Raw genomic sequence first — 25,282 nt, 5'->3', positions numbered from 1 at the left:
TGTATAACATGGAGCACTGAGCATGTTGGGATTGCCAGTATGTAGTAACACGTGGAAGTTGAAGTCAGGGTATAAATAATAAATAACAAATCTGTGTGTTCCAGTCAGTCCCTCTGATTCTACTTCTGTTTTGTTCAGCTTTGCTTTTTATGTTCTCTCTATCTATTCCTTTCTCTGATTTTTTTTCATCATCTCAGCTTTGCATTGCTGTCCCCCTGGCATGGGTTAATGCTGCATGCTCTGGAGTCACTGCGCTTGTGAAACACCAGTCCTACACTTGCAGGGAGAAGCTGGCTCTGTTCTTCTTATATGCTGAATAAGTTGGCGTGACCCAGAGTCCCACTCCTCCGGCCCTTGCTGTTCAGTCCCTGAAGAGGAAGGTTGCCTGGTACGAAGTGTGACCATGGTACAAACTGAACTTCACTTTGTGCCAGCCAAGAAATTGTTTGTTCCCACTGGAAATCAGAGCAATATGTTGTTTCATTTCTTGGCCATTGCTTCCATGCATTCATCTGTCCAATAAAAATAAATGTAGAAAATGAAAAAAGAACCAAGTTCATCCTTCTCTGTCTTGTCTCAGTGTGTTCATCCTTCACTATGTCATCTCTCTGCCATGCATGCATGCATCTTCTGTATGTGCCTCTGCTCTCATCAATCCTCTTTGGACAATTGAGCTGCATTTCATTTCTGCTGGGAGTGAGTCCTTGGGAAACGGTGGGGGGGACCCATGCACGCAGCATGTCCTCCGCTGATCAGTCTGTACTCAGGCTCGTCCTCAGGGCTGAATTAGCTGAGCTGGAGACTTCACAGCACCAGCCAGGGACACTGGGGGCTTCAGCGCAAGATGTGGCTTCTTGTATTATCAGTCATCAGGGTTTGGAGCTCAGTGTCCTATTTCTTGGCCACCACAGCAGCCAACACATTGGTGCTTTGGGTGTGACACGGTTATGCCGTTCATAACCAAGATCACATTCTCGGGATAGCCGACTCCTCCGTGCCTGGAGCTAATAGTTGTAAGGAATTACACAAACTGGTGTCTCCTACAGCATCCCAGTGGGTGTGGGGCCAGATCTGTCAGCACCCACTGAGGCCGGTAGCCGTGACCCTGTTACCTTCCATGGGCAAATCGTGATGCCTCTGCTCTCCGGCTGCGGGAGGGCAGGCAGGGGGCCAGAGCTGCCGGAGGGGGAGGCACCATCCCCGGCTTGGCTGGGGTGGCTTTCGGCTGCTGCCTGGCTGAGCCTTGCCTCTCACGGCAGCACTCGGCCCTTCTCCAAAGGAGGAGAAGACTTCTGACACAGCCACCGGCGTGCAGCCCCCCTGGGCCTGACTGAGCCTCTCTCCTTTTCCTCCCCACAGCCATGCCGCCTTGCCTCCCCGGCCCCTTGCCTGGCTGTCTACGCTGGCACCGGTGCCCCGCCATGGCTGCCTGCCTGCCTGCCCCCTGGCCCCAGCAGCCTGTCTCCTGCCTCCCCTGGGCCCCCGGCCCTGCCCCACGGCACCGCCTGCCCCTCGCCCATCAGCGTGGCCCTAGACAGCATGGCAGGCGCTGAGAGGGAGCCTGAGGGGACAGGCCCAGGCCCCTTCCCTTCTAGCAGCGGGAAGTCCCGTGCGGCCGCCCTGTCCCTGGGCCGGTTCCTGAAGAGGGGCTGCTGGACCTCACCCGTCTTCCCCGTGCTCTCGTCCCAGTGCCCGGCCGTGCCCCACAGGAAGGTGCAGCCACTGGGCGAGAGGGAGCGGCGGCTGCGGCCGGACACCAAGGCGGTGAGCAGGTAAGCACTGCGCGGACACCTGGACGCCCTCATGAAGGGCACACCTCTGCGACTAATTTGGTTTGTAATTAGCCCGGGGTTGAAATAGTATCAGTTGAGCCCATCAAGGTGGGTCTTGTGCTTCCTATTCCAGTCAGCTGTCGCCATCTCACCCTCATCTCTGCCTGTTGTGGGGCTGCCTGTGATGGCGGCTGCCAGGCATGGGCACCAACGCCGCTCCTCCTGAGCGTCAGGCAGGAAAATGGAGGTGCTGCACCTTCCTGCTGGCCCTGGGGAGCAGCTGAGGCCACTGGGGTACAGCATGGTGCACCCAGGGAAGCAGCCTCTCCTCCCCCCTGGGGACACCGGGGACCTGCGGTGCCTGTCCCCTCCTCCTCACGCTGGAGTGGGCCGGAGGAGGTGGCGGCCGCCTTGCAGGAGGCAGCCCCAGCTCAGCGAGAAGATACGTTTGCGTTTGCCCCCGTATCACGAGGCTTCACGCGCCGTGGGGCCCTGCTGCCCTATGTACGTTAGCAGAAGTTGTTTATCCAGTTCAGTTATTTTGGGGCCGTTGGAGATGAGCTTGAGGTCTTTGCAGCAGCAGAGAGGGGGAGACGCTCAGGTGCTCTGCGGTGGGGACGCCCTATACCCCTGAGAATCCTCCCTGCCATGCCGGGGGTGCTGCCGGCCCGGCTGACGGTGTCCTCTCCTACAACTGCATCTAAAAACCACCTCCAGCATTTGCGCTGCCTGCCGTGCGTCAGGGCCAGGCCTCCAAAAGCCTCCTGTCCCCGCGGCTCCTCGCACTTGCTTTCCGTACAGGATGTGTTTTCTGATGGGAGACGGGCAAGAGGCCGTGCCGGCGGTTCCTCTCTGCTGCGCTTGCGCCTCCTGTTCGTGGTGTAAAGCCCCCCGGTTTTACTTTTAATACCTGAATTTTGAAAGCCACCCATACATTTGTGTTTGTTCTCAAGCGCTGGTTCAGGTTTGGTTTAACGATTTGAAAGTCAGAGGAGACCCAGAAGTAACAAGGGAGGAGTAATCTTGAGGGAGAGTCATGAAACGTTTGTCATTCTGGAGCAGGATGTGTAAGAATGAGGATTTTTTTGCCTGGAGAGGCAGTCTCTGTTGAAACCAAATCCTGGCCATGTCCCTCACCATGAGTAATATGTCTTCAACCTCTTTTAATCCACCTCTGCTGCTGACCAAGTGGATGAGTCCACATTATAAATTCAAAAGCACAAATCTGAGGGCTCCTTCTCCACCTGGCTCTGCGCTCTGGCTGTGCCGGAGCTGTGCCACGCAGCAGTTTTGCTTCAAAAGGGTGGGAGTGCACATTTCCTTCGTTTTCCACCTCTGCGGGCTTGTGCCCAGGAGTTTTGCTTTGGGATTTGGGGATTGAACAGTGGAAAACTCAAAGCCAGGCTCCGTGCTGCGTGTTCGCTGTCTCAGAGAGCACATCAAACAGTGCCGTATGCGTGATGAGTTTTTATTTCACAACGCAGCTTCTTCCAAATAAAAATGGATGCTCCTTTGGAGAGCCGAATCTACCCCATAGACTCCGCGGAGGGAGAGGACAACCGCCACCGAGCTCGTAAGGACTCTGCCAAGGAGGTGATCTGCCCTTGGGAGAACCCCGTGGAAGAGGGGAGAGCTGGCTAACAAGCAGCCCAGACATGGGCCATCTCTTCCCAGGCCTGAGACCACAAGGTTTGCCATGTGTGCTTCCATACATGGGCCATGTTCTCGAAGAAGTGCATTAGAGCCGTCCTTCAGCATCGAGGAAGCTCAGACTGCCACAGCTGGGAATAACGCACCCTGGTGTACCCATCTGTTTGTAATTCAAGAATTTGAAGCATTTCTGGACTGGTTTTCTTTCCTATCTTTGGTGTATTCAGATCTATTCATTGCAAACTTCTTGATAAATGAACCTCGTTTCTTGCCTTATAGCAGATGGAGAATTTATGTGTATATTTATATCCTGGGAAATGGTGTCTTATCTGAATGACTCGCTTGGCCATGAGGTGTCAGCACACTGTACACAACACAGCTGGAGCAGAGCTCGCAGGCATTTTTCAGAGTAGGATTCAGACTTCAATGCCAACATTGGGGCATGTTTGTGTCCGCAGCTTTGGTCCACCTCTTATTATTAATAACATTTTTTAATTTTAAAGCAAGTTCATTAAGAGACAGCTCGTTGCTGGGGAAAATAAAGTGAACCCCTCATGAGAAGCTGTGTACTGTATGGCATAGCATCATTCCTTAACCCAAACCCAAAATGGTCCCAAAGAGCAAGCAGTGCTGGAGAAGAGCAAAGGCCCCAGAGCACAGCTGCATGAGCTCCAGTTTCCCTTTTGTGGCCTCCCAGTGCCGGGATGGGTTGTGTAACCATAACTTGAACTGCACCCCAGCAACACCCAGGAAAATCCAAAACTAATTTGTGTTTAGGGCCTCTCCGAACTTAGATCGATGCACTGCCACAGTCTTTAACTGTGTTGTTATTCAAGAGTGTTAGAACGTTGCTTTCCTTATGTCATGTCAGTGTTTGAAGGTGGATTTTTGTTCAAGTGCGGAGGGGTTTCCTAGATGGGTGTGATGTGGGCCATTATTCTGTGTTTTGGCCATGTAGTGTTTGACTTTTGATGTCGCTGTTTTGTATTTCTAATTGTAAATGGAGCTTTGCCCGTGTGGCTGATGTGGTACATCATGCTGACTTCTACTGTGGGATTTACGGTCTCTCCTCACACACGCTCAGTGGTCCCCATTTCCCCCGGGTCTGGGACGACACTTCTAATCACAGGGCAGTTTGGGAAAATCAAGAGGCTGTTTCTGTTTCCAAAGACTCTTTCCCAGGATAGCCGAAAGATGCACCGCCCCAAAGCAAAGGTGGAGCAGGATGGTGCTGCCCCACACTGCCCGTGGTGCTTCTCTTGTATGAATGTGTGTCTGCTCTTGCTGGCTTTGCTTTGTTGGGATGACCTGGTTCTGCTCTGGTTGTCACTAGCGGTGGCCACCTATTACTCATGAGAGATAAATGTTGTCTCTTTTGGGATTGTTTTTGTTAATATTGTTACTCAGTGGTTCCTGACTGGACACTGGTAACGTATAATCCAGAAAACACAACAATAAGAAGACATTGTGGTATGTAAGAGTTAGTGATATTATATTTAATATTGCATACATATTATAAAAGCTATCCTACTATTAATATTTCTCTCATTGGTTTGGGGTTCCCCTTGTGCCCCTCATTGCCTTCTACTCCAGAGGCCAACAGTGGCCGTGGATCAGCAGTGTGTGTCTGGAGTTGGGAACTGAGTCGTGTTTCGTGGAGACAGTAACCGCCATCACCTGGAACCTGGTTGTCTGTGCTTTCCTCCTCCCCAGCACTGCCGGCATGCCCAGAGCTGGGCTGGGCGCTCAACACCGGCTCCCCAGCCTGGCTTCCTCACCACCTTGGCCCCACGTGTCCTCAGCTTGCTGAGGAAGACGCATGTCTTGTCCCAGTTTCACAAGCTGGCTGATGAATGCGTGCATTCTCCATCACGAACTCAAGCACTTGTGACTGTGCTGGTGGTGCACACATGGGTGATGGAAAGCTCACGCTCCCTAGTGACCTGTTCTGCTCCTTAGGGGACGGACTGCGAAGATCTCTCCTTCTTTGCCAAAGAATTAAATAGCGCCTTGTCCTTGTGCTCATCTTCTAAACCAGAGGAAGGACTTCAGGATCCCAAACTGGCTGCTCTGTCAGGGCTTGGACACCCTGATGCAGTTACATCCAGACAGGCAGGTACATAGGTGTCCCAGAGGCCAGCACTGGGGGATTGCAACACCTACCCCTTCAGGGCACTGCTTTTTTTCCCCAATATCTTTCAACGTGAAGGCTCCTACATTTTTTTCCCTGGGGGGGGACAGGCCCCCACATCGTGCGTCTCAAGCCCGTGCCTTGCTTTTCCTTCCTTCCTCCCTTCACCTGCGGACCTCCCAGGCACCTGCTGACTGCGGGTTGAAAACCGCTGCTCCGGCGGCCCCGGATCCCTCCTGCCACCGCGCTGCGCTCGCACGGTGACATCTGACGATCTCGCCCCCGCTGGAGGCCTGGCGTGCTGGAGTCGAGAGCGCTTTCAGCTCGCGCAGTTCAAATCCCCTCGCTGTGCAGGAGCCCATTTAACGCTGCCTGGAGTCACCTGGAAGAATTAGCTCACTGCAGCAACTTAGACATCCAAGGTATTCTGATAATGTGAGGGATGTGTAAGGTTAATGACTGGAAAAAGTGATCGCTCCCTGTGGGCAGTTTCTCAGAAAACTCCCTGCTGCTTGGCTGACAGAAGAAAGGAGACTCCAGCAGCAGTGCGGAAGCCCCGTGCCCTCGTCGCGGCGGCTGGGCTCTCCTGCCTCCCGCAGCTGCGGGGGCTCATGGCTGGCACAGCCCCACGGAGCAGCCATGGCCCCGCTCCAACTCATCAGTGCTGGAAGAGCTCCCCACACTCCAGGTCTGAGCTGATGTGCTGCAGGAGGGACCGCAAGGGCCGGACTTTGGATATTGTTTGAGTGAAGCTGGAAGGAAGATGCTTAATTAGCCATGTGGTTCTACAACGTGCTCCACTCCCACCTGTGGAGGTCCCAGACTCCCCATTGGGGTGGACTCCTCCAGCGTCCGTCCTTTGCTCGGGCTCAGGCTGACCCATGGTGGCTGGGATTTGTTTCACGCTCGCTCTGCAGTGGTGGGCCAGCCTGAAAAGCGAGAGCAGCTTCTGGGGTTCCCCCAAGCCTCGGTGAGGGCTCTTCTCAGACTGCCTCAGCCATCAACCTCAAGGGGACACTGTTGGGATAGGATGGAGTCCCGTGCTCCTGAACCTCAGCCTCTTGCTGGAGCACTGGGCAGGAGGTGGATCCTGCGGCGTGGGCTGCCGGCTTTGGGGCGAGCCCTGCTCCGGCTCTGCTGCCCAACGCGGCAGGGGCTGTGCGGCGGCTGTGCCCGGGGCTGGGGTACACACCACGCCGTGCCTGGCCTGCAGGGTGGAAGGACAGGCGTATGCGGGGGCACGGCCAGTGCGGTGAACCTGATTAAAATGTCCAAATTAGAGATCTGTTTTCCAGGTGATGGGCATCTCTCAAATCTCCCTTCAGGTCTGACATTTCACTCTCTCCTCTCCAGCTGGGACACGGGGCCAAAGTGCCAAAAACACCGAGGGCCTGTTTTTTCTCTGAAGTCTTGGACTGCGCGTTGCTCAAGCCTCGTTAATTTAAAAATGGAACAAAGAATGCTCAGCATCCACCAGGATCAGGCCTCAGGAGCAGGAAGTACCAGCTGGCTCAGGAGAGGGTTTGTTCCCATGAGATTCCCAGTGCGGCTTTGGCGGGCGGCGTGGTTGGGATAGCTCTGTGAGCAGGCTCTTCCTGCCTGAGATGCCAGTCGCGGCAGAACAGCTGACTCAGAGCATGACAGCTCTTCGCAGCATCCCCTCGTGAAAGCAGCCGTCAGAAATGCTCCTGACACCGCTGCCTTTCCAGTTTGTGAGGGCGGCTTGAAAGCCGAGATGTAAGCCGAGCCCACGTCGTGATGCTCTTGGAAACGGTGCTCTGTGGGTGGAATTCACCTCTGCGCAGGGGCTGCGTCGCATTATATCCTACTCGGGTCCCAGAATAGGACGTCAGCCGACCTGAAGCGGTTCATGGTACATTCACCCCAACATCTGAATATCTGAATTATGATAAATATATTATGAAAGAGTCATGGTGACTCGGCTTTTTGGGGTGCAGGAGCCCCAGGGATGCAGGAAGGAACCCAGGGGAATTTTCCCCTTGCTGCGAGGGATATGTTTTATGCATTTTGCGGTACGCCTGGCCCAGAAGCAGAGGTGAGCACCTCACAGGATCCCTTTTAGGGCAGAGGTTCCCAACTCTGCTCTGTGCGACACTAAAGAGGAAAAGATAAGCTCTTGCAAGTCAGTTTACTTTTTAAAATTCATGTTGCCATAGCAGCTTAGCACACTGTCTCAAGTCTTCCTTCTTGCAAAACTTTGATCACCATGAAAACAGAATTATGTTGTTCTCCAACATGTTCTACATATAAATATATCGAAGTTTCCATAGTTCATTCTTCAACATCTCTGCAAAGACCTCTTTTATTTCTCACTCACAAAAATGTCTCTGGCCAAAGAACAGTATTTTAAACCCTCGAGCTGCATTGGGCTCAGTCTTGGTGTAAAGCCGGCTCCTCAGCATCTCCGTGGTCCTGCTGCTCGTGTTCCCAGCCGAGGTTCTGGTTCCAGTGGTTTCTAACACACTCTGGTAGACCACAGGACTGAAGATCAGCCACCAACTTCTGTCCCCAAAATTGCAGGAATATCCTCCTCCCTTGGCTCTGCTCTCACCAGCCTAGTCTCTTCCCTGGCATAGTAAAAGAGCACAAATCTCCCTGAAATATCTATCCATTTGTTGTTATCCAGCAGAAGGACTGGTCTGCATTATCCTCACTCAACTCTAGTCCCATCCTGCTGGGTTCCCTCTGTCCCCAGGGAAGGAGGCAGTCACCCCTCTTAGGGTGGGATGAATCAACTTTGGAAATGGTTTATTCCTTCCGTTGGCTCTCGGGGAATGACTCAAAACTGGACGCAACTTCTCTGTGGGTAGGATTCGGTGACAGCTTATGCATGGGTGGGATGACCTGGCACCAGTGGCTTTAATGGGAGTTAGTGCATCCAACGTGTAGTGTGTGGGCACCGGCTGCAGCCCCAGGTAGAGCGGTCTGACTCTTTGCAAGCTCTGCTGTAAGCCTTAGGGGACCTCCATTTATTCTTCTTGTTACGCAAGATGGGGCTGCCTCATTCTGGCTCAGTTGCGTGTGCTAGGACGAATGGAAAAAACTTTATTAAACACCAACACTTTATATCCTGCTTAGAGCAATCCTTTTGTTTCCGTCAGGTGTCCCATTTTTCTGGCTGCATTCATGCTAGCGATATTGGAAAAGACAAAAAAAAAAAAAAAAAAAAGGAATTAGGCTAGACATAGACAAATTTGCAGTAACAACCTACTCAGTCATTTGGTTAAACAGCACATTACCCCAAGCTACCCTTTTGCTGTTGTTGTTGAATCCATCTCCTCACCCCAGAGAAGATCCTTCCAGACCAGGACTGGGAAAGGTCAGCGGGATTTTTATTAATGTTCACAGCCAGACTTCTTCCAGTCAGCCTTTTTTTTTTTTTTCTTTTTTTTTCCCCAATCAACTGATGGGGAAAAAAAAAAAGAAGAAGAAGAAAAAAATTGGGGTAAAAGTTGAAGAACACTTTAATTTATAAGAAAAAGAACTAAATAATTGATGTAGTCATGGTGCCAAAGGTAATTTCTGCTGCTCCCTCTATCTCACAAAGACATTTAGCATTGATTGAGATCAAAGTATCAAAAACCCCTGCTGCTGAGCTGAAAGGCAAAACTTTCGGCTGCCTTTCTCCGCTCTAATAATATCGTCTTTATGTAGTTAATAAACTGCACACTTCAGTCAAACTATATCATTACAGAAGACTTAGGGAGCTAATAATTTAAAAGCAAAGAATTGCCTCTGTTCTTCGCTTTGAACTAAACAACATTCTGTTGAATGAGGGGGACATCAAAGCTTTGTTACTATTACCAATGTGGCTGGAGCATAGGGCCGCACAGAGTGTGTACTTCAGTCATCAAGAGAAAAAAAAAAAGATTAAAGATATTGGCTTATCAACCCACAGGCAGAACCAGGTGTTTTCTTTTCTGCTGTGCAAGCATCAGGTGGTTTGCTTATCAATGAGTTTTCTTGTTAAATAGATGTACATGACTTAGGTTGATCCCTCCAATCCTGTGGCCCTTTTATTTTCTGAGCAATCTTTGAAAAAGTTGGGATGACGGGCTGTTTGTTTGCGGGAGGACGGCTAATTGGGCCTTTTGTCGAGGGCCAGCTCCCGTTTTCGCTCCGCCGATGCTCTCCCGTTGTGCCGTGCTCTGCTGCAGTAGGTCTCCTCCCTGCTCCCCACCTTCCTCCTGCACACGTGCTGTGGGGCAGCCCCCTAGCATGTGGGGCAGCCTCATCCCCTCATAGAATCATAGAATCATAGGATAGTTTGGGGTGGAAGGGACCTTTAAAGGCCACCTAGTCCAACCCCCTGCCACGAGCAGGGACATCTTCAACTAGATCAGGTTGCTCAGAGCCTGACTTCACCTGACTGCCATGACTGTTTGAATATCATGGAGGGTGGCTTGACAGCTGCATCAGCCAGTTCCCTCAAGGACTCTGTGATGCATCTCATCAGGTCCCACAGACCTTCATACGTTCAGGTTCCTCAGGTGGTCATGAACCTGATCTTCTCTTACAGTGGGAGGGACTTTGCTCCCCTAGTCTCCATCTTGTGGTCCATCCACTCAAGAGGTGCGGGGAGAGAGGTTGCCAGTGAAGACCAAGGCAAAAAAGTTGTTGAGTACCTCAGCCTTCTCCTCATCCATTGTTGCCAGTTTGCTGGTCTTGCTCATCGGGAGGGGTATGCTTTCTTTGAGCTTCCTTTTCTGACTGACATACCTGTAGAAACCCTTCTTATTATTCTTTGCATCCCCTGCCAAGTTCAGCTCCAGCTGTGCTTCGGCCTTCCTGACCCCATCCCTACACATCCTCTGCTGGATGCACCCCTGTCCCCCACTTGCCGTCTCATCCCCGTCGCTCCAGTTTCTCCATGCTCTCAGGGGCGCAGGCTCTGCTCTCCCATGTCAGGAGAGGTGTGTCCCTGCAACCAAAGAAGACCCTCTGGCACGGTGGGGGGTGATGGAGGCACCACGGTGCTCCACTTCTCTGTGTGGCGAAGAAAGAGAGGACCTGCTGTCCTGCTGCCGCCTTCTCTGGCTGCACCATAGCTGAGAACTGCTTCTTTCCCCTCTCACCCACCACACAAAGGTTTGCAAAGATCTGGCCAGTGCCCAGAGTGGGTGTCCATGGAGGGTCTCAAGCATGAAGATCCTAAACATGTTCAAGGGTGTGTGAATCACTCATGCTCATGCCAGTGATGCCTCCTTGCCAGAATTTTTTTCACCAACTATGGCACTGTGGGAGACGAAGGCTTTCTTTCATAAATTCCAGTAAAACACAGAGTTTTTCCTGGGACACATTGGACAGGGACAGAATCAGCGAAAATAGTCCAAGAGGACTTCAGGAGCTCTCCTCCCATCCCATCCCTGCCATGGGATCCTCTGCCTGTGTTGTGTGACTCCAGGTTAGACCTTCTGCGCACTTTGGCTGGAGATGTTTGAATATGGGGCTGCGGTGTGAGCCCCGAGTTCTTCCCAGGAGAAACAAGGTGAATCACGAGGTCAGTGCTTGAGAGGAGGGGGCCTCTAAACCCTCCTGCTCTGATCTCCTGGGCTGGATGGACCCTTGGATGTTCCAGGCAGGTCTGGGAGCTGGCACATTGGTGTGGGCTCTATTATGGGATACTTGCACTTCTTAAATGCTGCTTTTCATTTGCATAAAAAACTCTCCTTGGTTCTTGGCGGTCTGGATCTCATCCCCTATTAAAGGCTGGAATTTAAAAAAGCAGAAAATAATGGCTTGTTTCAAAGTAACAATTCGACTGCTTTTTGAAATGCTGTCCTTATTCAAAACCACTTAAATTTATACATATTTCTAAGTCTTTATTATCCTCAGAGGCTGAACCAATTTGGATCTTGATTTCTGCAAGTGTTCTCCTTGATTTCTGTGTCAGAAAGTTGAGATGTAATATGAACAGATTGGATGTTAACCATAGGTAACAAATGGTTTCCTGAGAATTATTGCCTAAGTTATTCTTTAAAATACTTTGCAAAGCCTATTACTACAGAGAGAAAATTCATAGCAAAAAGACTTTCAGAAAGGGGTGATCTGCTTTTCACCCTGTTGAGCTGCAGGCTGGAGCCGGTGCCTGAGCACACGTGTGGACGTGTGCATACGTGTGCTTTTGTGGGCTTTGTTCTTTTTTCAGTGGAAGTGGCTTTACCATGCACAGAGAGTGAGGTTCTCCCCACCGAAGTGTTCTTTTTGCCCTTCATTTCCGTAAGACTAAAATTTTCATTTCTGAAATGGAAGATGGTCTTCTAGCAGGTACACACATGGTGGGGACACATTTTATGACCAGAAAAATGTAAACTGCCCTATAGACAGAGAGTAATTCTCTTCTGCGTCACCCCTTCTGCAGGTTAATGGATGACCTGCAGATACCACGTGCTGGTGGTACGTGTTGTTTGAGGACAGTAATAATCAAATGAGGAGGTGGAAAAAGGTATTCTACCTCCTCTGGCTCAGGCAGCATGGGATTCACCTGCAGACATAGTGCCGAAGTTCTAAGAAATGTTTTCTGAAATGTTGGCCTTGTCTGCCAGGAAGGTCTTGAGTTTGCCTGAGCTCATGAGATAGCCGCCATCCTGGGAGGGCGAAGCGTGTCACAGTCAGGTCAACCTGATGGGTTGTCTCTCAGAGACAGCCATCGAGCCAAAGGGGACCCTGATGTATTCTGCTTCACTTGTTTGGACTTTCACTGATGGGGTCTATCGTACCCAATACCCGAGATTTGCACCCAGAAATCAGAACGCAGCGGGCAGGATTTAATACCACCTCTACAGCAGAGTACCTAATGCAAATTGTAGAGCACGGGGTCTGCCTGCCCGTCTGTCTGTCTGTCTCCCTACCTACTACAGGCAGACTCATTCATGGAATGACTATTTCTGCAGCATTTAGAAATGCTCCCATGTGCAAAACGGTGCTGGGAGCCAGCGCGACGCTGAGCGAGGCTTTCTAGCTGGACAGAGATGCAGAGCTAAAGGCTCTTGAGCCAACCTTTGCGAGATCTGGTAATACAAAGATAATAAAGTGACTCTGATGGGAGTGCAAGGCAGAGTGAAGCTGTCTTTAGCCTTTACCAAAACCACTGTCAGTGCCTTTGCCTTTTCATAGCACAGCTCTTCGCAAAGCTAATTGGGTTAGTGCCTTGCAGGGGGTTTTCAGTGTCTGCAGGAGATGGGCTGCTGCAAACACCTTCCCCTTCAAGGCACACAGTGTTGCCTTTTTCACACCACAGCTCTCTCCCTGGCTTCTGTTCTCGAAAAGCAAAAGTCCCAGGCTGTTCTTCAGTATCAGCCATTACAGTGTTTCAGCTCTTTCCTCCCAGCCATTTTCAAATGTTCAACTTAAAAGGAAAATGTTTCATTTTAGGCCAAATTCCCCCCTCCTTTCCCTTTCCCTTTCCCCTCTCTTCTCCTTCTTCCCCCCCTTCCCCCCCCCCTTTCTCTGGAAGAAGAACAAAGTCATTCAAATCAGGAAGCTGAGGAACTCCATGTATACTTTCCACTGGGACCTCGATCCCTACTGGTTTGGCTTGATTTGATTGAAGTGTAATTTAATCCTTCATCATTTGTCATAATGTCATTTTTATATAAAAACAACACTGCATCCAAACTTCAGATCAGCACCGAGGAGCTCTCCAGGAGGCATGGAAGCGGAGCCGAGGAGCGGGCTTTGCTGATGGCGAGGAGGGTGTGAAGCTGGCAGGCAGCGTGGCTGCCTTCCTCCTGGCTGGGAAGGCGCTAGGATGAAGCGTGTCATGGTTAAGTCAGGTTGCATTATGTTAGTGAAGACGGGTCTGGATTCACAGCAAAACGGAGGGGCGATTGAGAGCACGTCTCTGGAAAATAATTCAGGTCGTGTAGGTGAAGTACCCGGGAGGAGAGGAAGGACCTGGATTTCAGGGGGGCTGGAAAATGGAGTATATTTGCGGGTGCACCAGTAAGCGTAGCGATGATGATGTCAATGCCTTCTGTTACCAGCTGGAGAAAGATAGGGCTGGAGTCTGCGTACCTCAAACCACGTCTTGATTTGTAGTAGAGGAAGAGAAGGAAAGGGAAGGGCCTTTCATGGCAGGAAAGGTCTCCCTAGCTCTGCTCTGCTGTCACGTTCAGGTTTCCTCCATACCCTCCTCTTCAGAGTGACCTCTATGCTGTTGGTGCTCGCCTTCACATGTCGGGGTTGGGGCTGCAGTACTTTTTTGACATCGAGTCCCTCTCATGGAGCCTATAGGTGAGGTAGCAGATGTCACCAGACACTCATCTCAAGGCTTTAGGAAGCTGAATTGTCATCGTTTGCCTCAAGTGTCTCATGTTTAGCTCCACACAGCTAAAATACTGAACATCTGGACCCTGGCATCTCTCTGCTCCTTCATTCGAGCGGTATAACGTGGGAGAGGAGAGGCGGGGAGGGGAGGTCAGCAGCCCTGCTGTGACTCCAGGAGGCTTGAAAGGGCTGGTGGCTCTCGGTGGTTGTGGACTCGGCTCCACTCAGGCAGTGAGAGAGCACATGGTCCAAACCCCACCTGGACCCCCCCGTGAAGCCCCTTCTTGACCCCAGCTCCCAGTGTCCCCATCTGTGACACGGGAGCTCGTCGGTCTGCGGTGAGGCTTGTGAAGAGGCTGTTACAAACATATCCCCACGTTACTACTCCCGTTCTTCACTGCAGCTCTCCAGTGGAGCCTTGTCAGAATAAAAGCAGTTTCTGAAGCTTTGGTGCAGTACGGTACAGACCTTAAACCAGCCCAGCACGGGGGCAACTGAGAGGCGTCGGGAAAACTCTGCACTCAAAAGCCCTGAGGCTTTCATTTTCACCTCTGTGCTCTGCCGGGGCAGGGTTTGCTCCCCGCGCTGCAATCTAACCCGCAATCAGAGGCACCGACCTGGCTCGGCACCCGGGCAGCCGTGCTTCTCATCCTCTTTCGAGTTTGCTGGCTCACCGCTCCTTGCCGGAGCATTTTTGGCACGGTCTGGCCTCACAGCTAGGCATGTCCTGGGATGCACCGCGGCACGGCCCGTGGAGAGCCGCCGCCAAACAGGAAGGTTACGGCTAATCTGCAAATGTCGTGTGAGGTGGTTTTACTCAAGGATTTTTTTTTGAGAGAGAGATGACGAACTTCTTTACTTTCCCCTTCCTATCCGCTCGCTGAACACCCTAAAAGGAAGTATGAATGAGGGGAACAGATAAGCCTTATCCCTCAGAAAGAAAACATTCCTGCAGTCAGAATGCATAAGCCAGATACCGCCTGCCTTTCTCCGGCCCGAGCCGTGCGGGTATCACCGCAGCCGGAGCCCGGCTCTCCGCTGGGGCTTAGGACAAGAGCCAGAGGTCGCGGGGCCGGTGGGTGACAGCGCCCGGCACAGCCCTCCCCTCTCCCCGAGGGACCCGGCTGCCAGGTCGCCTGCGATCTGCTCTGGGGACCTGGGGGGACCTGCTGTAAAACCCCGACCAGAAACACACGCAGAGAGGGCTGTGTGGGGCCCCCACTCGCCCTCTCCGGCTCCCCGGAGCGCCGGGGTCAGGGCTCTGCTCCGTCCCTTCCCGCTAACAGCAGAGCAGAGTATCTATTCACAGCACTTGTCAAAAATTAAAGCAGAACCTTCTTTCAAATGCTCCGTCTGTACTTGACTGCCAGAAAAGCGATTCTTCCTCCCCCAAAAATTTGCATTTAAAATTCCAAATATGCACTTTTGCTCAGACGAAAGAATGTGTGTTCCCGCTTTCAAGTCAGGTTCTCTGTGACCTCTAAGTTTTAATAATTTCAGCAAAGTGTCATTTGACAATTCAAATACAGTCGGTAAGCACAGGAAAGTAAATGTCCTTTAAGATAAGCGCATATTATATTGAGAGTTGATGATGAGAAGATTTCACCTACAGCTAGAAACTTCAGAGTAATATGTACGACACTTCTGCATATTAAAAAATCTGCTTTGGTAAAATATTGGTATTTGCAGATTTCAGCTTTGCCAGCACTAATATATTTCCACTGTTGAATTCATAAGAAAGTGTGATGGCCTTGTATGTCGAGGTTTCACTGTTCAGCTTTTGCTTTCCAATTAAAAATAAATTAGTGTTCAAATCCTGCTTGCTGCTGATCGGAGGGGGCGAAGGACCACGATCTGGATGGCCAAGATGTGCTCTGCCGACCCACTCCCTCGCCACGGTGCTGTGCTGCCCGCGGTGCCGCAGCCGGGAGATGCTGCAGCGGGGTCAGGGGTACCACTCCTGGTCCAGGGATGCACCGGAGGTCGAGGCCGACCCCAGCGGCTCTCAGCCCTCAGCCCCAGGTGGACGTGCTCGTTCGGCTTCGGGTTCCCTCCTCCTGCTCCCGTTTCCTCAGATCCTCTTGCCTTTATTGTACTCTCCCGAAACCCTCGCACAGAGAGGGCTGTTATCGCACGTACGCCCACCCCTCCGCATGCAACTCAAGCCACCAGTCAGCAAGCAGATCAGCTTGTCACGATAATTAATAGGCCTCCCTGCGGTCCCGGGTAATCCATCCCAGGACTGCACAGCACCGGCTCTGTTTTACTTAGGTATATGTAAGCCTTAGAACTGCCCCAAACAGAGCCTTTTTCATGAAACTGCTTCATTCAACACCTTATAAGGGCTGCGGGCGCAGGGAGGGGGCAAGTTTACACAGATGCTAGTGTCTCAGGACTTGCTAGCAGGTGTCTCCTAACTTTACACAGACCACCCTCACACTAAAGGGACTCTTTTGCTTTGAGCCTCTTTGAGTTACACGACTTTGGTCTTTGAGTTCCTGTTCAGCGGGCGATTTATGACTTTCCTTATTGATAATGCTCCCGTAAGCAGAGGGGTGGATTGTTCGCCAGCGGTGTGGGTTTCACGGCGTCTTCGAATAGCCGAAGTTCCCTGACCGTGCAATTCCTCAGGCTTTCTAGGGAAAGGAAAACAACAACAACACCCATACCGGCTGTGGGGTTTGTCATTTGTTTGTTTGTTTATTTAAAACGAGGGGGGAAAAAAGAGCTAATGATAGGTTTAAGCAAACAGTTCCCTCTGAATTCGGTCATTTTCTCTCACTGAGGTCATATGACAGCTGAGATTACACGATTAGAAATGTTTTAAGGCATTCCTTCAGCCTCAAGAGGGGAGGAGGGAAAATATTTAGGGTTTTCTGTCTGTAGTTCAGGGAACAAACACAGAGCTCTAGTACGTGGGGGTGATGGTGGAGGCCGTCGCCTCTTTCTCAAGGGATGAAGCTGGGAGGCAGCGCTGAGCTCAAGCTGCTGTTCCTGACGGAGAATTCGAGGTCCCTCAGGCTTTGGGAAGTTGGGGTTGGGACAAGCTGTTGCAAAATTTGGGTTGGTTTTTTTTTGCAGTTCTCTGAAACCTCTCCAATTCTCATTTGGAGTTAATGGGGAGGAAGTGTTATTGGGGTGACTGCAGTGCTCGGGAACCCCACAGCAAAGAGCTTATACCTGACTCAAACCTCTGTTTTCCACAGGCAGCCTCTCCTGTCCTCTCTGCCGTGTTGTCCACCCCTGGTGCTGCTGCTCCTGGCATCCCTGCAGCCCTCACGGTTGTTCCCTCACACTGGGAGAAAGAAATTAGTCCGTAAGCGCCCAAGAGCCCTGTGTGACACAGGGTGGTAAACAGGATTTAGATCTGGACCTGCTCCGTGGCGGAGTCATCACCATTACAGCTAAACACTTTGGCCAAACTCTACCACCTTTCCTTTCTCTGAGTCACACTTTGACTCCATTTAAAATCCCACCAAAATTAACAAAATGTTCTCTTACAGAGGTGAGAAACGGGTACGTTCCCCAGCCTTGCTGTGAGTTTGCTGTGGAGATTATCTAAAAGTTGCTGGTTTGTTGCTGGCTAAGATTTCTTCCTACTTTTCTGTGCTAGTTCTCTGAACATGAAAATACCTCTGCAAAGCAAAGTGGAGGGCGTATTATTGCAGGTTGCAAGCCAATTACTCTCAGTTAAAGAACAAAAATATAACTGGTAACCTCTGAAGTGAGCCCGCCTCTCGCAAATATTCCCGCATAGCACCGTACGCTTCTGCTGAGTTCAGTTTGTCAGCACATCGCAAGCCCGCACTGCTGAAGAGTCGAACCCCGCCACGCAAGGGTGGGTTTCCCACCACTTTCACATCGACTCACGAGGTCCATGAAAAGGTCCTGTTGGCTTCCCAGTCTGTACAGCTTTACCCCCCGTTGAATTTAGCCACTGAATTTCTAATGCTCGCCTGGACACACCCGTATTCCTCAAGGGGAACAAGGTATTAACATGAGCGCTTATATTTCCCTGCAGCGGTGTTTGGGAATTACTCCCTCTGCCACCATTTTGGTCCTGGTGAAGGTTTCTTAATGATCAACAGCTGTTTCCATGGCATGACCATTCACTGGGCTACTCAAAATGACCCCCAAATCTCAGCCTTTGTAGACATGTATCTCCAGTCATGCCCTGAGGTTACAGCTGTGCCTCACCAACTGGTTCAGAATCAATGACAGGTGCTCAGTGATATAAATGATTTGTAGCTCAAGTCCTTATCTGGTGCAATGAGGAGCAGCCACAAGATTCATCTCCTCCTGCTTTATCAGCTCCCACGAGAAAGGAGAGGGGGAAGGTCTCCTGCTGATCGCAGGGAGGTTATTGGCTGAGTTTATTCTTGGCTGTTTGATAACTTTATGCTTCAGCCCTCATCCCTCAGGTCATTTAACATTTTGCTCCTGACAGAGCTGTAGAGGCACCAGTTGAAGCCCAGACTGTGTGTGTCAGGTACTGGATGATCTCTCAAAAAGCAGCTGGTGCCATTTGTGAATGGTCCCAGGAATGTATGGATGTCTTCCCATGCCCCCAGCCCCTGCCTTACACACACACGATTTATAAAAGCTGTAAGGGGTTAGTTTGGATGATAAAAAATAAACTACTTTGTTGTGCTTTTGGAACCAAATAATGCTTTAATAGCAGAATCCTTTTTCAAAGTTAGTAGTTAAGAGTAAGCAGTACTTTAGGCAATCCAGGCATCTGCTGCGGGGACTTTCCCTCGTAATTAGTTAATGAGCTTGATGTACTTTTCCCATCTAATTAAGTTGCCATCTTTTTAACATTGTTAGGAAAGGTAAACTTTAGAGACAGGTTCCCTACCTGACCCTTGACTGTGCACCCGGGTGAGCTGGCAGCACCCTCCTGGCCGGCCGCCCGGGGTGGGGGAGGAAGGTGTCTGTAAGTCTCCATGTGTACAGAGTTGACGCAAGATGTGCAATACTCACCACGCACAGGGAAGCTGGGAGACTAAAGGAGAAGAGCAAGCAGGAAAAAGTCCATGCGGTTCTTTTCTGGGTGTGCAGTGAGTCAGTCCTCCTTGCCGTGGCTGAAAGCTTTGGTCACCTGAACAAACTCTCTGTTCCCAAATTGTTATATCTGAGGTGCGGAGTGCTGCTGGTTTTGCACGGTAACCTGAGTGATCACCTCACCAGGACACATCTTCTTTAGGGCTTCTTCATCAGTCTTCCTTAGGAGTAACGGCCGTGGTATTCAGTGCCCGAGCTGGCCTTCCTAAAGCCCAGGACTGGGGACTTACAGCAAAACTGTCTCTGAGAAAATGAATATACACAAGCTTGTTTCTCTCAAGAGCTCCCCAGTTCCCGAAGCTGTGGAAGGCTGTGTCATCAGATACAGTCCCGTGTCCATTACTCATAGTTTGGGCTTGTGTCCTGCGTGGAGTGTTTGCAGGTGCGTGGTACCTATCCCAGATATTTCTCTGGTGGGTCTATTCACAATGCTCCATTAAAAACTAGTTTAGAAATACTAAAATGGAATAATTTCATAAAGTGGAATTTCCTTGGTGACCCCTTTTCCGCCTCCTTTGCTGCCAATACACGTTGGGAGCTCCCTGGTTGCTGCACAACTGGAATCAGATCCAAACCAAACCTGCCAGGACTGGGACTTGCAGCGCTTTGGGGAGGTGGAGTTCCAGACCCAATTCCCAGCTTTGACTCTGCTTGAGGACGAAATACATGTTCATCTTCATTCTGGGCATTGTCCGTACTGTGACTCCCAGGATAAAGGTGCACAAGCGGGGCCAAGCGCGGGGCTGGGAGGTAGGACAGCCTCCTCCCAACCGCCTGCATGCTAATAGGTGATTTGCTGATACGTGAGCACCATCTGCGTGAGAAGAGGGAGTCCTGCTTATTCGAAGAGACACCTCGAATCCAAAGAGGAGCAGCAGATCTCACCAAAGCCAGTGGTTTCACCAAAGTCAAAAGAAAGAGCTACTTTGAGAGCCCTCCGAGAGCTGGGAAGCTGCAAACCCAACGGTTGGTCAGAGCTGCGGGCTGAGAGTTTTCTCTGGCAGCAAATGAAAGCAGAATCAGCTACAGTAGCTGGAAGCTGCCTGTGTGCTGGAGTGCCAAAATATAGGCGAGAGCAGTGTGAGCATGAATCCAAAAGGAGAAGGGCTGGAGTGCTTGGCAGAGGGATTGCCGAGTGAGGAACCTGCCAGCTCTTGTGCTGGTTTGCAGGAGCACCGTGACCATGCCCAGGGCGGCAGGCTGCAGGAGGGAGAGGCGCTGATGGAGGCAGCTAAGGGCAACCACGGCCACCCTTGTTTGCTCTGCCCAGTGCAGAAGTTACTTTGCCTGACATGGGAGGGAACAGCCACGGACCTACCCGACCTCCCATCTCCATTACAGCTCCACTCAGTTCTGTTACAAACCATCATAAAGCACAGGGGTCTTGGGCACAAGTCTCCCCGGCTCACGGCAGGTGGGGGAGCAGCTCCTGCTCTTTCACAGAGCCGCTGGTGCACCAGATCCACATTAGGATGAAGGAGACTTGGTAGAATAGAGTAACTTACTGCCTTTCAAAACCAGAAAGTGAACTGGTGGCCGCACTGGGGTTTCTGTCAGCTTCTTTTCCCAGCTGACCCCATTTTTATATGTTCCCCCTTCATAGCCGGGCTCCAAAGCCTGGATATATTTCCTCCTGGCCTGCCATCGTGCTGGTGGGATTTAAATATGAAAAGCATTGCTCTCTGTTCAAGTTAAGCCTTTGGTTAAAAGTGCAGGATGTTAAGAGGTGCGGGATTTTTTTAGTCTCTTGTAAGGTCTTTTTCAGTGTCTCCTTATGAGACGGCGTTGAAAGTCTCTGTAATATAATGATCTCACACACTGTATATGCAATATCTCCCCTCCCTTTATGTAGAGTTTTCCTAGCTAATTTCACAGTATACTCCATTAAATCGCCATCCTTTTCCATGAACTCTGGAGGTTCTTGCTGCCACATGGCACATGTGGCTGCTGCTTGTGTATCTGCCTTGAATTAATGCGGATGGGCTTCATGTCCCGCAGCCTTTTTGCAAAGATCAATGGGCTTAATCCTTGGCCTCCAGAATCAGGCCCCAGAGCCACACAAATCCCCTCCAGTGAGCTGTCTCTTCCTCTTACCCTGTGGTCCAACTTTTTCTCAGCTGCCTTTGAGCAAAAGTTTGACCTCCTCCAATGTGGGAAATGCAAAATCCTTGAAACTCAAGACAAATGAACCAGGAGGTGTCCCTCAACCAGCTTAGGACCCTCTCCCTGAGCCACAGCCTGCTTGGGTCGACGAGACTGGCATCACTCATCAGTAGCTGCAATTAGCAATTATTCCACACCTCTGCTGTTGCTCAGCCAGGTCCAGGTTTGGAGGACTGAGGTTGCAGAAAGCTCCCTTCTCCCCCCCCCGAAACTTCAGAGTAAGTGTAAAAAGAAAGAAAAAGAGAGCAATCGTGGATTCAGGACTGCCAGCGGCACTTTTACAATTAAGATAATTGTCTTCTTCAACCCTTCACTTATATTTTCCTGAATCGATCAGCCCAAGGCTTCATCCACAACCCAGTTCTGTCAGTGGTGTTCTTCCCATTGTCTTCCGTGGGCCATAAATCCAACTCCCTGAAGGTGACCCTCAGCTGCTCCCCGCCTCGGTGCCAGGCACCCCACCGTGCCCTCTGGGATGGCGTTTCTTGGCGTAGGAGCCCCGGCTATAAGGCAAGGACCAAGAGGGGACCGGACTGTAGGTCAAGCTGCAGACTTTTATGTTCACACGGCTTCCTCTTGCCCAGCCAAAAAAACCCAGGATAAAGCAGAGATAAGAAGACAAAGAAAGAACAAGCAGGAAGAAAAACAACGGGAGAAGCAGGTTATGGCTTTAAAACACACTTTAGTATAAGCTTCTCCTATAAACTGCAGGTACAATGCGCTGGGGTGAGCGAGGAGGCAAATTCTCTTCTTTCTCCCCAAACCAGGCGCACCTCGCTGCTTGCAGTGACACCACTGCCACCTCGGTCCCCCCAGGCGGCCGGCTAGAAGGGAGGCTGCCAGTCATTCGGTGGCGCTTTGATGCGGGCACAAAAGAGCAAGTCATTTGAGACGCTTCCTGACTGGTGGCCTGTATCAGCTTGTGAATCATCTGAACGCTTCTGCTTAATCCGCTTGTGTATCTTTGAAGCCTTTTCTGTCTTGCAAACAAATGATCAACTGCAACTTATTTTTAATCCATTAAAAGGTTCCAGATATTCCCCTGTAAAAACAAAATACCTCGGTACCTCGGGGAGGAGTGAATTTTGTGAGTATTGATTCGGTCTCCACTGAGCACAGTCAAATATTAGCATCAATTTGTGAGTTACTTGCTAGGAAGAAATGTCAAAGGTTCAGCTTGTACTGTGGTCTAATCCTAGCTGTTAAAATACTGGGATCTCAAGGAAAAGAGCTGCAAGGCAGCGTCAGAACGGCTTGGACTACGGTGCCGTGTATGGCACACTTGATCCGAGGGCGCTACAAAGTCAGGTCTGGCACGTGGAAAGAAATTCTGGCCAAGGAGTACCGGGACAAGCTCAAAGCAATACTTCCACTGTTGTCTTTCATTTGCAGCGAGGCATGCATGGAAGGACTCCACTCTGTGTCGCAAGACATTTATATACCTACCCTCCCATCAAGTTTTATGTGAATTAATTGCTGCTTTTCATTCCTTCCTCCGTGTTTTACTCTAACTGTCTGAACAAAAACCTAAAATTACAAAATCCAGCTGAAACTTAATTGAAAACACCAAGTTCCATCTGGCCTCACATAAATTATGGTCAAAGTTGCCATTTTAAAGAACTGTTGTTGTTGTTGTTTTTGTTGTTGTTGTTTTTTAATCCCAAACTATAAATCAGCTCAAATTGAGTTCAAACCAGCTCAAAATTGGGACCAGGTTTGCTCAAGGAGTTTGCAAACGAGCAAAAAGCTTTGGGCAAAGCTGGGCTGAACGCTGAGCTTGCAGCGAGCCAAGTGAGCGTGGGGCTTTGTACCGAACATTTCCCAGAGATGTGCTTTTAACAAAGAGACGCTCAGAGCTGATTTGTGCCCGGCGGAGGGTGAGGAGGACGGTGTGGGTAGGGACGTCCTTCCCTTCGCAGGGGGGAGGCGAGAGGGGAAGGCAGCGCAGGTGGGCACGTTAGGTGCCTCTTGTTTTGCCTCGACGGGGCTGTGAGCCTGTGCCCCGGCCTTTCCCAGGGAGCTTGCTCGCTCTAAGACCCACTGCAGCACTGCTCGGCTCCTTCCCTGGGACCTGGTGGGGCAGGAGAGATCCGGTGGGATGATTTTGTAAGGGGAATCGGAAGCGAGATTACTCTGTGACACTAGGCATGAAAACACCTCTTAACTCTTTGGTGAGTAGTAGATTAATAGTTGTGTAAAAGATGCATAAGTAGTCTGAGCGTAAGATGCCACTGCCCTTGGGAGGTTGGCTAGGTTATCTTTTCGGTATTTATTTAATGGCCGCACATCTTTAAGACACAAATACTCAGCTGATCCTTCTTCCTTTTCGGCTGACACTGTGCCTTCTGGAGTTGAGCATCCTCCTGTGATGTGTAAATGATGAGTGACTTCTGATGATCAAAGAGTACTGGCTTGATAGACATATTTCAGCTTCCTATTTGATACCCAGATGGCATTTTGTATCAGCCCTCACATCCAAATGTATCTTTTTCAGAGCACTTATTTACTAGATTAATTCTCTTCAGGCAGCCAGTTAAATGGGAGCCATGCCTTCTTCTGGCCCTGTTTCTGCCTGACTTGTGATGGCAAGTACTTTGCTTCTGTGAGTAACTGTAGGCACCCCCGGGGTCCCCCGGGACGTGATTCAGATGTGCAAATTTTGTTCGGAACAAGACTGGGGTGTTAGCATCGAGTTACTGGGAAAAGCGTTAGTCCTGTGTCGCGGTAGCGGGAACAGAGCAAAATCCAAATCTCCCCCCTTGCAGAAAATAGGACGGGATAAAACGCGTTGCAAATTGTCCATCGCATCTCTGGGCACGCAGTCCCCGTGTGCTGGTGTGGTGCTGGGGGAGCACCTGCCCCGGCGAAGGGCTCGCGCAGATGGGGCCGAGCGTTCCAGCAGGCTGGCGCCTGGCCGTCCCCCGTGCCAGAGGAGCCGGTACCTGCAGATCTGTCGGTGGGGTTCTCAGAGGAGTCAGAGAGCATAAGTGTCTTTTTCCAGTGGTGCCCAGTGAGAGGACAAGAGGGAACGGGCACAAACGTGACCATGGGCAGTTCCATCTCAACCTGCGGAGGGACTTCTCTCCTGTGGGGGCGGCAGAGCACTGGCACAGCTGCCCAGAGAGGGGGGGAGTCTCCCACTCTGGAGCCATTCCAAACCCGCCTGGACGTGTCCTGTGCCACTGCTGGAGGTGCCCCTGCTCTGGCGGGGGGTGGCACTGGGGGGGCTCCAGAGGGCCCTCCCAGCCCTGACCAGTCTGTGGTTCAGTGACTCAAAAGCTTCGCTCTCAATGCCAATGCCAGGTGTGAATCGGAGCATTTTCACTCTAGCTGGTTGGGAAGCACACGGTAATTCACATCGCGGGGAGAAATAAATTGTGTTTTATTTTTCATTTTGAAAAAGACAATCAGAGTTAATGTTCTCCTTACTTTATCAACAGAAGACACCAGTCCGCAGTGTGTGGGGAAATGCTTTAGCCTCTTCCCTTTCTGATACTTCCTTCTGTCTTTAGTCAGAAAGACAAAGCAAACCAGCGTTTGCCCCTGCCACACACTGGAGGAAGTCTCTGCAAAGGAAGCACTCCCTGTGTGCAAACCCGTATCAAAAAGGGAATTATAGGTGATTTGTATTTGGATCCAAACAGCACTTTATGCCGAGAGGAGATGACTAGATGGTCTCCAGACGTCCCTTCCAACCCTAACCATTCTGTGATTCTGTGAGGTTGATCTGTAGGAGCACCATCCAGCTTCGCTTTGCATCTCTTCCTGTCCACTGGAGAGTAACTGGTGTGGTCAGGAGCTGGTGCTGAGGTGCGAGGGGTGGACACAGCCTCTCCCGTCAGTGCTGCTGCTGAGAGTGTGAAGCGTTACAAAATGTGATGGGCAAAGCCCAAGCCAGAGGCAAGCGATGGTCAGAAACAATGTCCTCAGTCCAGAGAGATCTGTGTCCTTCTCAGAGTGAGAATATGGTGTGTGCTTTGGAAAACTGTGCTTGGATTTTTTTTGTCCCCTGGGAACCGAAGGGTTTTCTCTCGAAGTGGGGGACAGAGCCGCGAGACTGGTGCTGGCCGAAGCGGACGCTGTTTGCTGAAGAAATGTTGTGGTTCTATGTCCGGTTGCTATCATCCCACTGTTTAACCTTCCGGTGTGAGGAAAAATACTTCAGACCACTGAAAGCCGCGGTAAATGGCGAGCATTGGCTCCAAAACATTAT

The 25,282-nt window shown here is 50.8% G+C and overlaps 1 protein-coding gene across 1 annotated transcript; it reads left to right on the top strand.

Moving 5' to 3' along the window:
* Positions 1–844: 844 nt before the first annotated feature.
* RGS9 (regulator of G protein signaling 9) lies at positions 845–3,783 on the top strand (the record flags this gene model as incomplete). The annotated part of the gene is made up of 3 exons (XM_082492316.1): positions 845–874; positions 1,360–1,772; positions 3,257–3,783. 3 exons carry the CDS (start codon positions 845–847, stop codon positions 3,411–3,413), a joined length of 600 nt encoding a protein of 199 aa, XP_082348442.1. The 3' UTR covers positions 3,414–3,783.
* Positions 3,784–25,282: the final 21,499 nt, after the last annotated feature.

This window comes from Vanellus vanellus (genome assembly GCF_965231255.1).
Source record: "Vanellus vanellus genome assembly, chromosome: 17".
Lineage (NCBI taxonomy): Eukaryota > Metazoa > Chordata > Aves > Charadriiformes > Charadriidae > Vanellus > Vanellus vanellus.
The sequence above is the reverse complement of the archived record's forward strand: the minus strand, read 5'-3'. Positions and strand labels throughout refer to the sequence as shown.